Source organism: Eleutherodactylus coqui, chromosome 3 (genome assembly GCF_035609145.1).
Source record: "Eleutherodactylus coqui strain aEleCoq1 chromosome 3, aEleCoq1.hap1, whole genome shotgun sequence".
NCBI classification, from domain to species: Eukaryota; Metazoa; Chordata; class Amphibia; order Anura; family Eleutherodactylidae; genus Eleutherodactylus; species Eleutherodactylus coqui.
The window spans coordinates 226537147-226551573 of NC_089839.1; the positions used below are offsets into that span (position 1 = coordinate 226537147).

General features: G+C 45.7%; 1 protein-coding gene across 1 annotated transcript in view; it reads right to left on the reverse strand.

Moving 5' to 3' along the window:
• Positions 1-9813, reverse strand: part of LOC136621498 (netrin-4-like) — a 49955-nt gene extending 40142 nt beyond the window's left edge. The window contains exon 1 of the mRNA XM_066597017.1: positions 9399-9813. Within this exon, the coding sequence (XP_066453114.1) occupies positions 9399-9459 (61 nt within the window). The 5' untranslated portion in view covers positions 9460-9813. The remainder of the gene's footprint in view (positions 1-9398) is intronic.
• Positions 9814-14427: the final 4614 nt, after the last annotated feature.

Here is a 14427-nt window from a genome sequence, read left to right on the forward strand (position 1 = left end):
GAAAGAGTGACAAATGAACTAAAGGGGTACGCCACCAAACAGTTGAGTTGGTTTGGGCGGATAAACGTACTGAAGGTGGACGTGACCCCAAAGTTCCTCTACCTCTTCCAGACCTTGCCAATTAAGCTACCGGCTCAGTACTTCAAACAGATTTACCAAGTGTTTCGCAGATTCGTGTGGGGAGCTAGGTGTAGCCGCATTAGCTACAGAACCAGGTCACGCCCTAAGTCCAGGGGTGGAGTGGGTCTTCCAGACCTCAAAACATACCACTCAGCGGCGGTCCTCACCAGGCTGGTAGACTGACATCACCATGCTGCCTCAAAACAGTGGGTGAAAATGTAAACAACATTGATTTGGCCCCACTTGCGGCTACTACCCTGGATCAAGAGGGAAGATAGACCCACGGCTTTGTCTCACACCCCAAAGATGCTGAACTGTTTAGAGACATGGGACAGACTGACGACCAGAGGAGACATGACGCTTCGTAGAGGAGCTCTAACGCCGATATTTCACAACCCCGCATTGCCGCCAGGGTGGGAGAGACGAAATTTCCTGGGGTGGCAGGAGGAGGAGGATACAAGGTGCTGTCAGATTGTGGGTGCCGGAGGTCTCCCGTCCTTTAATGACCTTCAGGCGTTCCGACCTGGACAAAAATTGCTATGGATGGAATACCTACAGTTATCCACGTTTTGGAGGACCCAACTGGACTCGTGCACCTTTGGGAACCCCCCCCCCCGAACCCATTGAGGAACTGTTCCTGAGAACCGTTCCTCCGGATCGGGTCCTTTCCCAGATCTATGGAATCATCCTAGGCCCTGGGCTATGCTGGGAGCTGGGGGGAGGGAGCTGTCGGTGGAATTGCAGGACTCCGATTGGGAGAGGGCCTTCACGTTCGCACCCAAGCTACCCATAGCCTGCGCTACGCAGAAGTAAAATTTTAAGCTCCTCTCCAGGTGGTACAGATGTCCTGATCTAATTCACCGCATTTTGCCCTCAACCCCGGAGAAATGCTGGAGATGCGGGTCCAAGCATGGTACCATGCTACACTGCTATCGATCATCCCTGGTCCATTCGCCACTATCAAAAAAGGGCTGTTGCGGCACTTCCTTACTGCAGCCACAGCGGTTATCCCGCTCCATTGGCGTAGCAATCTAGCCCCTTCCATACTGGAGTTTGTTCAGGAACTGAATCAATTAATGTATATGGAGGAGTTGGGCGATGAAGGAACTGATTGACCTAGGCATGGCGTTCAAGCTTGGGCAGTATGGAACACATACCACGACTCACTGCAATTCCAACTGACGTTGGGACGGTGAGGAGGCGGGTGTCAGAATGCAGTGAGAAGCAGGATTTGCGTTATAAATGAAGTTAGGTGGAGTTACTTGGAGAAGGCCATGAAGGGTTCTCCCCCCACTTCTTTGCCCTGGCACAGTCTCTCCCCCCTGAGACTTCTTTTCTTTTATCCTCTACCCCTAACTTTCTAGTTACCCTATACCCCTCTTTGTCTACTCAATGTTAGTTAACATCTTTGTTGAGGAAGGTTCAGACAGTCGAGAGCTGAATCACTTAAGCAGGCATAGGAAAGCATCAGATGCAAGGATCTAATGCCATGCTTTAAATGTCATGTGTTAGTATCTTATCTCTTTATTATTCACTGATGGCCGCCCTCAGGGTGCCTCAAGAGAGTATCCCAGATGATGATATGGTTTATTGAACTACTATTGCACTTGTCTCTTATATTTAATCCTTTTGCCTTTGCCCTGCGTGGCCCGATACAAACAGATGCCTTCATTTTCTTTATTCGTGTTTATGTTATGTATGTGATTAACATGTAAAATGTTAATAAAAACATATTAAACATAAATTGCATGTGTATGTGAGCGCAATGTGATTTTTTTTTCTATTTCATAGATAATGCACAAGATTGCCCAAATAAACAGCACATGCTACGATTTTTCAAATCTCGCAGCATCACATCAAGAGAAAATTTGCTCAACTGGAACAAACCCTCAGCTGTGAGAACTATCAGACTTTGAGCCTTTTGGGGTAAATAAGAATGTAAAGAAAAGTTCTAGAACTGTTCATAACACTAGAAATACCTTTGAATGGAAAATAAATGCCAAAATGTAGAAATATATTTTGCCTGCATCTTTATTTATGCCCCAGACCCTTTAGTAGAGCCTTTAGTATGGAAATTATCCCCGTGACCCTAGAGAGCAGAGTAAAAATCATGTGACAAGTTTTCCGTGAATGAGTTTCAGTGGGAATCCACATTAGATGGGAAAACCCAGTGATCTGAGCGACTTCCAACAAAGCCTGGTCATCGGTGCTAGACTAGCCGGGGCCTCACTGCCAACCATGTAGGGTTTTCTCATGTAACTGTATGGAGAGTATACACAGAATGGCGTGATTGAGGAAAACATACAGAGAAAGAAGATCCTATGAACGGGAACAACTATCCACCAAAAGGGGGCAGAGGGGAAAGTCAGGAATCATTGTGACCAGCAAGCACCCCACAGCCACCTGAATACAATGTTAGAGCACAATTCGCTGTTCCTTGGTAAGGATGGGCTATAACAGCAGACTACCAGCTCCAGTGCCATTGTGCCTAAGAGAAACAGAAAGGAGAGATTCCAGGGAGCAAAAGAGCGCAAAACTTGTATCACTGAGCTGCAGAAAAAAATAAATAAATCACCTGGTCAGAAGGATCCAGATTTCTGTTCATTATTGCTGATGGGAGGTCAGAATTTGGCGCAAGCAGCATGAATTGATGACCCCTTCCGGTCAGCTGGTCAGAACTATTCTGCAGCAACTACAAGAAGCTTCCTGTCCGCAGGGGCCAATATTCCTGCAGAATGATTACATCACCTAGTAAAATTTACGCCGTGACTAATTGCTGCGGTTTTGAAGGCCAAAGGGGGTCCAACATGCTACTAGATGGGGGCTCTAAGAAAGGGGCCGTTCAGTGTGTAGTAAGGAGGATTATGACATGGTCATATATTACATTATATCAGATGAACATTCTCTGCTATAAGCAGCAGTGACCTCGGTCAGAGTATTCTGGACAGAACACAGACAGGTCTGTCTGGCGGAGAGAATGGTCAGTAAACTGAACGGCACAACATGAAGGCGGATGATATGTGTTGTGGTAACACAGAGCAGATCCTGCAGCATGGAACATCTGGCTCTGCACCTGTGTGATGGGCTGATGGTGCAGATGTAGTACTGACATCATGGAATCCAGGACTCGGTGGTCAGGTCAGGCACCATCCGTTCTGCATGTCGGAATGTTCCTTCCCTAAAGAAACTTTCCAATTTAGGGTCATCCTTAGTAAACTTACACTAACTATTAAAGAATGGCTTTTAAAAGAGCTTGCCTGGTCTAGAAAAACTATTTTCAAATACCTTAAGGGTGCGTTCCCATGTTGCAGAAATGCTGCAGTTTTGTTGCGGAATTTCCATAGCAGATCAGGTGGTTCGAGTTCCAGTACAGTTACAGCAGAAAATCCTACTCACATGTAGAGAAAAAAAATGCTGCAGATTTGCTTAAATCCCATTTCCTTTAGTGGAAACGTTTCCGCTTCAGATTTTCCGCAGGGTTTCCAAAACGTGTTAACACTCCCGTATGAACACATTGTATAGAGCGGAAGCAGATGGCTCCGACCCCTGTGTAGTGGCCGGCACTGGTAATTGCTGGCTGGGGTGCCATTAAAGTAAATGACAGCTGCGTCTGCAATTCCAAGCAGAAGCCACTACAAAGGGGGTTGGAACCATCTCCTTTTGCTCAGTACACTTTGTGTTTTGCTGGTGACAGTAGAAGTCTGAATACCCGATTGGCTGGGGTCCCAAGCAGCGGACCCCAACTGATCAAGCTTATTGATTACCTATACTGACAATTGATCATCATTCATCAATAAAAATTACTGGAAAACCATTTAACCTGTTCACACCCCAGAACTATACATTTATGTCCCACTCCATACACAGCAAGTACCAGCTGTCTTTTGACAGCTGACATTCGACCAATACAGCCGTAATCAGTGTGAATGCTGATCACATATAGTAAGCCTTTAAACGCACCAATCAGTATTGGGAAGTCCTTCTGAGAGTGAAGCCACACGAACGTATATCGGCTCGGTTTTCACGCCGAGCCGATATATGTTGTCCTCGTGTGCAGGGGGGGAGGGGAGGCTGGAAGAGCCAGGAGCAGGAACTGAGCTCCCGCCCACTCTCTGCCTCCTCTCCGCCCCTCTGCACTATTTGCAATGGGGAGAGGTGGGACGGGGGCGGGGCTAATTCGGGGAACTTAACCCTGCCCCGCCTCTTCCCACTGCAAATAGTGCAGAGGGGCGGAGAGGAGGTAGAGAGGGGGGCGGGAGCTCAGTTCCTGCTCCTGGCTCTTCCATCCTCACCCCCCTGCACAGGAGGACAACGTATATTGGCTCGGCGTAAAAACCGAGCCGATATACGTTCGTGTGACTTCACCCTGAAGGCTCTCAAGGCTGCAATAGCTGATTGCTTGTCAGAACATATGATGCAATACTATGGTATTACTTTATACTGTATGAGCAATCAAACAATCATGAGTTCAAGTCCTTATGGGGGCTTAAAAAAAGTGTAAAAATCATTTTAAAAAACGTTTTATTAATTATTAGAAAAAGTTATGAAAAAGTAAAAAAAAAACCTTTTCCCATATTAATTATGAAGAAAAAAAAACAAAAAACCCCAAGAACATATAGGATATCAGACATAAAACCAAGCCCTCACACAACTAGGTCGACGGAAGAATTAAAAATTATGTCCGTCAGAAGATGGCGGCAGAAAATAAAGTATCTTTGGAAAAAAAAATATTTTTTAAAAAGTACCACAGCAAAAAGAAAAAAACAAACAAAAAAAAACAACATATAAATTTGGTGTCACCATATTTGTACTGACCCACAGAATAAAGTTCTCGTGTAATTTTTGCCACAGTGTGTACACTGTAAAAACAAGCCCCTTCAAGGAAGGTTGAATTGTGTTTTTTTCCATTTCATCCCACGTAGAAATTTTCTAAACGTTTTTCAGTACATTATAAATTGTACAGTTGCATAGCTATAGGGGGTTTGGAAATATTGCAATTGCTTGTACAAGTTATACATCCTGTATAGTGATATGGAGCATGCTGGTATAACCTGGGAACAGGTGCAGCTAACTGCAGCCTGCATGGTCTAGGTACGGGTACAGGTGCAGCTGACTGCAGACTGCAGAGTCTAGGTACGGGTACAGGTGCAGCTGACTGCAGACTGCAGAGTCTAGGTACGGGTACAGGTGCAGCTGACTGCAGACTGCAGGGTCTAGGTACGGGTACAGGTGCAGCTGACTGCAGACTGCAGGGTCTAGGTACGGGTACAGGTGCAGCTGACTGCAGACTGCAGGGTCTAGGTACGGGTACAGGTGCAGCTGACTGCAGACTGCAGGGTCTAGGTACGGGTACAGGTGCAGCTGACTGCAGACTGCAGGGTCTAGGTACGGGTACAGGTGCAGCTGACTGCAGACTGCAGGGTCTAGGTACGGGTACAGGTGCAGCTGACTGCAGACTGCAGGGTCTAGGTACGGGTACAGGTGCAGCTGACTGCAGACTGCAGGGTCTAGGTACGGGTACAGGTGCAGCTGGCTGCAGGGTCTAGGTACGGGTACAGGTGCAGCTGACTGCAGGCTGCAGGGTCTAGGTACGGGTACAGGTGCAGCTGACTGCAGGGTCTAGGTACGGGTACAGGTGCAGCTGACTGCAGGCTGCAGGGTCTAGGTACGGGTACAGGTGCAGCTGACTGCACGCTGCAGGGTCTAGGTACGGGTACAGGTGCAGATGACTGCATGGTGTATGGTTTAGGTATGGGTACAGATGATTGCAGGTTGTATAGTTTCACTCTTAGTGTAAACAGGCAGTTCATATTTGAACAACTGTATGTTCACAGTGATTAGATGCAGTCGGTTGGAAGAGATCTCCAGCTCTCTGCCTCCATTCACTGAACGACTATGACTGCTGTGTGAAAGCGAAGGAGCAATAGTTATTGAGACAGCTGTTGTACTTATGGCCCCGACAGTCATCATGTAAAATAACCCTAAATTCAGTGTAATTGCCATTACTGTGTAGAACTGGTGTCTGACAATTATGGTGACTATATTATTCAGAAGTATCTGAGATCGCAGAGCTAAACTGCTCATTCTATCTCAGCTCAGTGTGTTATAAGAGCTGTCTTGTAGATATGGTGTTTCTGAGGAGATAAAGAGATAGATTGTGTATAATTATCTTCTTACTGCTGGAGGGTAATGAGTTTTGGAGCTCATGCCCCTAATCTTTTCAAACTTTAGCAACATCCCTGGTTGCTAGTGTCACATGGGTGATGCTGCAGGAAGCTCCAAGCAAACCACGGCCAGCAGTCATCAAGTGTGTGTGTGTGCGTGCATGGGCTTAAAGGAGATGTCCCGCGCCGAAACGGGTTTTTTTTTTTTCAACCCCCCCCCCGTTCGGCGCGAGACAACCCCGATGCAGGGAAGTAAAGGAAGCTTACCGGAGCGCTTACCTTAATCCCCGCGCTCCGGTGACTTCAATACTTACCGCTGAAGATGGCCGCCGGGATCCTCTGTCTTCGTGGACCGCAGCTCTTCTGTGCGGTCCACTGCCGATTCCAGCCTCCTGATTGGCTGGAATCGGCACGTGACGGGGCGGAGCTACACGGAGCCGCTCTCTGGCACGAGCGGCTCCATAGAAGACTACAGAAGACCCGGACTGCGCAAGCACGGCTAATTTGGCCATCGGAGGCCGAAAATTAGTCGGCACCATGGAGACGAGGACGCTAGCAACGGAGCAGGTAAGTATAAAACTTTTTATAACTTCTGTATGGCTCATAATTAATGCACAATGTATATTACAAAGTGCATTATTATGGCCATACAGAAGTGTATAGACCCACTTGCTGCCTCGGGACAACCCCTTTAACTTTTCAACCTGGGCCCTTGAGCCTTTAGCTACACCCCTGAAATACTTCCATTGAAAAAGACAACTCATTCCACAAAAAACAAGCCCTCAGACAGATTTGTTGATAAATAATTTTTTTGCAAGTGGGGATTTAAAAAAAAAAAAAAAGTAATTAAGGGGTTATGGGACTCTAGTTGATATAGGGAAGAGGTCCTTCATTCAGAACACTTAAGTGGAGATTGGCTCAGCTACAGACTGTGGCTCCTTGGAGGATTCCTTACACAAACATCCTATTGATTTTTACAGGGATTGTGTAATGCTTCATTTCTCCTGTGGGGGTGCAGTAGAGAAATCGAACACTTGTTGATGGGCTCTCCAGCAGATCACTGCTGATTGCTGGGTACAAAAAGGAATTGTCTACAGTAGATGACCCCTGTAAATAGCAATTCCTTGATATAGCCACACTAATTCTTAGTATATTTTTATTATTGGAAAGGCTTGCGTTGTAAGACAGGAACGTTCCAGTAAGGGGAGGTACTCAGATACCCCATCTCTGATCTGGCATGTAAGGACATAGGGGAGCTTTTATAGCAGGCTGTATACTGACATAGGAGTCAGGAAGTGTAGATACCCACAATAGTCACTACTTTATGTCACACATCTCCAGAGCTGAGACACTCCAGAGACATTTATGCTCTTATGTATCACTTCTTATAACACTCCTGCACTATTACAAGCTTTATGGTTACTGGCCCTTTAAACTGGTCCTATAAAAAGCAATGCATATATGATTAGTAATTCTGTTCTGGCAAATGATTGATGTTACATTTTGCCAATCAATCTCTTATCTGAACAGGACCAAAGAAAATTGGAAATAATCTATCATCGTCTTCCAAGCTCTAAATGTGCCTTCCAAACATGTGCAAGCAGGAAGGACTTTATTGGAATCAGAATTCCATTGTTGGAAACAAATGTCAAAATTTATAACCCGCTGAAAACTGTGCAGTATACATCTTTGTATCAAGTGCTGCCTGTGGAGGCAAGTCAATGCACTGACTCACTCTGTACATACTTTACTTATCCTGTACTGATCCTGAGTTACATCCTGTGTTATACTCTAGAGCTGCATTTATACTGCTGCAGGCTTCAGAGCTGAAATCTGCCACTACTTCTGTTGCCTTGCACTCTTTGGTTGTTTTTACAGCTGATCTTGTACTGTCATCTGATGTATGAAAAAGTAAACACCCACCCTGAATTCTAGGAGCTCAGCTAGACTTTTAGGGGGCGTGTCTGTCCTCAAGCTTGCTGACTGTTTTTATTAACCTGCAGAATAGTGAAAGGTGCAATAAATAAAAGCAATCTGATGTTTCTCACACAGATCATACCTGGGATTTGACCTCTTGTAGCACCCTATTACGATGCAAACCACGATATAAATTAGTGACTCTTATTACACTGAACCTGCTGCTGACAGAATTTACTACTCTACAGATAGGGTATATAACACCCCTCACACACATACATGAAACCCCTCAGATCTTCCTGCACCCTGACAGATATGTGGTATAAGAGCTGGATGCCCTCCAGCTAGAACACAGTACAGCAGCACACCCCATCACTCTGGAGGATATTCAGTATCTGCAGTCACACAGTGATACAAGATCACAGGAGCCGTCAGCATCGGATCCATCATCAATACACAGAGCTGTACAGAGGATCCGAGCCATGGAATGTTCTAGGAGGATCTGCGCCATTCAGCATGTGTCACATATTCTTGGCTCTTCCAACCAACCCAGAGCCAAGTGACATCAAAGAGAGACAGAAGATCCCCATGTCTCTATGGAATAATAACCTACTGACTGTTTCCACCCCAACTAGACAGCTGTCCATCATATTCATCACTGACAGCTGCTGCACCCAAGAGATTCTGCAGCAGCTGGATTTAACAGGCAAATATCTCTGCATTAACAATCTTATCCATTTACCTACTAAATCCATTTAGTGTGTATCTATCTACTTAGAACTATCGAATTTGTTACTACCTACTTATACCTGTCATATCTATTTAATATTTATCTACCCACTTACCTATCAATCTCTATCTCATATGTATGTTTCTAGGTACTTATCTCATATATACCTACCTCATTTCTAACTACCTAATTCATATCTACTTACCTCACATCTAATTATCTGGTATCTATATATCTACACCAGTATTTTTCCAGTGTTATATATATTACACACTACATGCTGGTAGTTTTCTTCTCTTACATCACCCTATATAGTAACATAAAGAAGTGCAATAATTGCTGGCAGAGATAACTTGCACTACAATTCCCAGCAAGCTGTGTCAGTGCATGGTGATAGTTAGATGCCCCCCATACCTGAGGCTTCCTGGCAGTCATGTGACCTCCTCCATCCTTTGGGCAGGACTTACCTGTGTGCACTGAGACAATCCATTTCAGGAACACAATGAAAGTGATTCCCTTGTTCTGCATGACAGGAAATGGGTCCCAGCCGATGGGGGTGATGAGTAATGATGAGAGTGGCTGCTGTCTGCCCCCAGGGTCCCCCCAGTATCTGCAGCTCTAGGGGCAGCTATCACATCTCCTGGCTGGTGTCTTCCTTCCTCCCCCAGGGTATAATTAGATGCCCCAGCTCCTCATGTCTGTGACTTCTGCACCCCTGGATCAGGATGTATCAGCCATTCACCAGCTGTACCTGCTGCATATTACAGGGGCTGGTGATTATAACTTATAATGGTATCAGTAGAGGGGGATCCTGCACTCCTTTCTCTGCTCCTTCCTCCTTGAGATGCTGGATCCTCTCCCACTTGGAGCAGCCCGGCTGTCACTTTCATTGCTCTCTCCCAGGCTGTTGTCTCTTTAAATTAAATGCCCAACACGTGGGTAAAGGCTCCGCCCACTCACTTTTTGGAATGCGACGCAGCAGCGCTCCCTGCTGGACAGAAACTGAACTGCAGGCACCTGCCACAGACGTTTATGGACTATAATGTGTGTACTGTAATGTACTTCGGGTTTCAATCTCTCCCCAATTCAACATTTATTTTTCCTGTCAAAGAATGGAAACATGAAGAAAAGTGATATTTTTTTAGTGTCCACACACACTTTGACGCCAACTTAGTGTCTCCACACAGTATGATACCTCCATTAGTGCCCCCACACAGTATAATGCCCCCCTTAGTGCCCCCACACACTATGACACCCACTTAATACCCCCCACACAGTATGAGGTTTAGTATTTCCACATAGTATTATGTCCATTTCAGTGTCCCCACCTCCGTAGTACCTCCATACAGTATGGCACCTCCATTAGTGCCACACACACTATAATGCCCCTCTAAGTGTTCCCACCAATGTATTATAACCCCACCACACATTAAATATGCTTTAGCCACCCCACACGGAAAAAACATCCCCTAGTGATACCCTATTAGTGCTCCCACACAGTATAATGCCCCCTTAGTGCCCTCACACAGTATGACATCTACTTAATGTCACTGCATAGTATAATACTCTTCTTAGTGCGCCCACACAGTATGACACCCCCTCTTTAGTACCCCCACACAGTATAATGCCCCCATCAAAATACACACTTTTTTTGTAATAAAAAAAATATAAAGCCCCTAGGAGGAGTAGTTGTTTCTGTTGCAAAACTCGGCATACAGTTACATCTCAGGAAGATATGCAAATACTTAGAGCTGTGGCGTGATTAGATGAATTTTCTTGTCACTGGACGCTCTAAAAGTGGTTTCCCCCTTGGCCTATAAAAGGTTCTAGGAGGCTCCTTCTGTGTAGTGACCTCTTCTTCTGCTTGTGTGGATCTTGTTAACCACTAGACGCCTCTACGACGCAGAGAAGAGATGTCACTCCGTTACCAGAGTCTAAGAGGGGCGCATTATTGGGATGTGAGAACCTGGATGGTCGTATCCATGAATTGTCCGCCACCTGGGCTGTTGTGACCAGACTGTTAGGAGGTGTTGGGATCAGCAGATGTGTGAGGGTACACAAGGTGAATGGGCTCAGGCCGCCCTGGACAGACCACCAGTAGAGAGGATTGTCTGACAAGACGATGAGCAACTCCAACTGTTTCGCTGTCTGCCATCCAGAGACAGGTGGCACCATCATTACATGCCCCTGTGTCTGTCAGAGCCCTGTCCAGGCTGAAGGACATTTGGTCTCATGGTGCAGTTTTTAATTGTGTATGCAGTTTTTTAAAAACGTATGTGGTCTTAGAATACTGCATGCGGTTTTTTATATGTTTTTCTTTATTGTGGTTTAAAAGTACAACAAAAAACAGGAACACAACCTAAGGCCATATCGCTGTCGCCCATGTGAAAAAATCCTTAGGCCACTCTCACACACAACGCTTTTACAGTGTTTCAAACGCCGCGGTAAAAGCTTTACAATGGATCCATTGATTTCAATGTGGCCTAACAGATTAGCATTTGAATGCAGCATTTCTAACTCTGCAATTTTCAAACACTGTCTGCTTTATTTTTGTGTGTTTAAGTGCTTTTTAATGCACCACATCACCCATCACAATGATGGGCTGCGTTAAAAACGCTGTTGAATGCTGTAGTGTGTGTTTGAAAACGCTGTTCGAAATCACGGTAAAACGTTGCATTTGAAACATGGCATTTTACTGATGGTGCGTGTGTAACAGTGGCCTTAGGCTTTGTTCACATTTGTGATATTGTTTCCAGTACTGTTATATTAGATGGCATAAACAACACAATCTGCAGAGTTGTTCGTGTCATTAAAAAACCCCAAATCCTGATTGAGCTCACATACACTCATTGGCCTATTTATTAGGCCCCTAACGTAGCAGCTCGTTGGACCCTAGCTCCCTCCTGCGGAGTGTCCCCTCCGTTGATCCCTCTTGCGGCGCGTCCACTCCGCTGCAGCTGATCCCGACTTCCTCCTGGGGCATGTCCCCTCTGCTACTGCTGCCCCCGGCTCCCTCGTGTCGCGTGTCCTGGGCCGCCGCTGCTGCTCCATCGGCTGGACCTTCTCTGCTGCTGCATTTCCCGCTGTGGAGCGTTATTCCATCTCCCTCCTGTCACGGTTTGCGCTCTCCCCGCCCCTTCCTGTGCCGTGTCCCGGCCTGCCGCTGCAGATGTGACACTCAATTAGGCTTCCCCGGTGTTGCAGCTCCCAGTTTGCGTGTGCTGTCGGGCTCTTTTACCTGCGGTCGTCTGCATTGATTTTAGCCAGCCTTCGCGGGTTACGGATAGTTTCGGTGGTAGGCTTACATTATTACGTGTACATTATTGCATATTATTCACGTATTTACAACTAATCATGCGTACCTAAAAGGAAAATAATCCCTAACCCTAACTGTCCACGGCAGCCTAATCTTTATACACAGTGTGCTGCTAGGACCTTTTACACTTCAGCCTATCAGGAGCTAGGGGTGTGACAGGGGCATTCCTGCATCCAAGCCCTGTCAAACCCCTAGCTTCTGGTGGAGTCAAGATACTCCAGTATCGCTCTCAAACTCTCCTATTTATAACCTCACTTGTTCCACATCAGAAGACAAACTGATACATCTACAGGCAGGCAATGATTTTATTACTGTTGACCTCTCAAGCGCTGCAGCTGTGCAATGCACATACTGGATATGACAGGATAAGCTTTGCACAGTGCATCTACATAGGACAAAAATGTATGACATTTATGGAAGGGACCAGGATGGTGTTTTTGGACCACTACACATTAAACTAGATGCCTTTTTTTTTCTTCATAGTAAGAAAACAACGTTTCGACCACCGACTGTGGTCTTTTTCAAGTTAACAATACAGCACATCACATTACAATAAATAACATAGACAAACCAATCACCAACAAACTTTTTAAAGTTTTTCTTTTTTAAAGTTTTAAAAAAAAGTTTTTTAAAAGTTTGTTGGTGATTGGTTTGTCTATGTTATTTATTGTAATGTGATGTGCTGTATTATTAACTTGAAAAAGACCACAGTCGGTGGTCGAAACGTTGTTGTCTTACTATGGAGAAAATAAAGAGGCATCTAGTTTGATGCATTATGGTTTGTACCTTCTATGCTGCTTAAGATTCATCTATGTATCAAGTCTCCTGTGGATTTTGGAGTCAGATCCTTGATTTGAGCATTGCATAGCCCCTGTTTCCCGATATATGGTGTATTGGTGCTGGTGACTCAAACACTTTATGTTCCTACCTGCTTGCGCCCAATTCTGACCTCCCATCAGCACGGTGCAACAGAAATCTGGTTCCATCTGTCCAGGAGATGTTTTTCCGCTGCTCAGTGATACAAGTTTTATGCTCTCTTTCCTGCTTGAGTTTTGCCTTTCTGTTTCTCTTAAAGGGGTTGTCCCGCGAAACAAAGTGGGGGTATACACTTCTGTATGGCCATATTAATGCACTTTGTAATGTACATTGTGCATTAATTATGAGCCATACAGATGTTATTCATTTACCTGTTCCGTTGCTAGCGTCCCCGTCTCTATGGTGCCGTCTAATTTTCAGCGTCTAATCGCCCGATTAGACGCACTTGCGCAGTCCGGTCTTCTTCTTCTCTGAATGGGGCCTCTCGTGCCGGAGAGCGGCTCCTCGTAGCTCCGCCCCTTCACGTGTGCCGATTCCAGCCAATCAGGAGGCTGGAATCGGCAACGGACCGCACAGAAGACCTGCGGTCCACCGAGGGTGAAGATCCCGGCGGCCATCTTCGCAAGGTAAGTAAGAAGTCACCGGAGTGCGGGGATTCAGGTAAGCACTATCCGTTTTTTTTTTTAACCCCTGCATCGGGTTTGTCTCGCGCCGAACGGGGGGGCTATTGAAAAAAAAAAAAACCGTTTCGGCGCGGGACAACCCCTTTAAGGCTGCCTGTCACAATGATTCTCTGCTCATGGACAGGGGGGAAGCGCTCTCCATAGCAATTCTATGGAGAGCTTTCACTGCGTTCCCTGCGGCCGGATTATCGCCGTGGGGAACGCAATGAAAACCCGCCCGTGGACAGGTAGCCTAAGGCCCATTGAGACACAATGATTATAGCTCAAAATTTGCTCAAAAACCATCTTTTGAGCGATAATTGTTGGGTGTAAATGTGCCCATCTTTCACTTTTCTGCCGAACAATGGATTTCAGTTCGGCATGAAATCCATTGTTTTGCAGAATAGCTGATAAGACGGACCGCACACTGGGTTCTGCCCAGGGAGTGCTGATTACTGTCTCAGCTGTCAGCCCCATGGCAGAACAAAGGGAATGTATTCAGAGAACAGTGGGTGGTGTGTTCTCTGAATACAGCTCCCAGCAGCTCACAAGCTACTAATTGGTACTAATAGGCATTAGTACCAAGTAGTAGTTTATGCAAAAAGCCATCTTTTGAGTGATCATTTTTTGTCTAAATGCACCTTTAGGGCACATTCAAATGGGCGTGTTTGCACATGTAATATGCAGAGAATAGAACCCAGT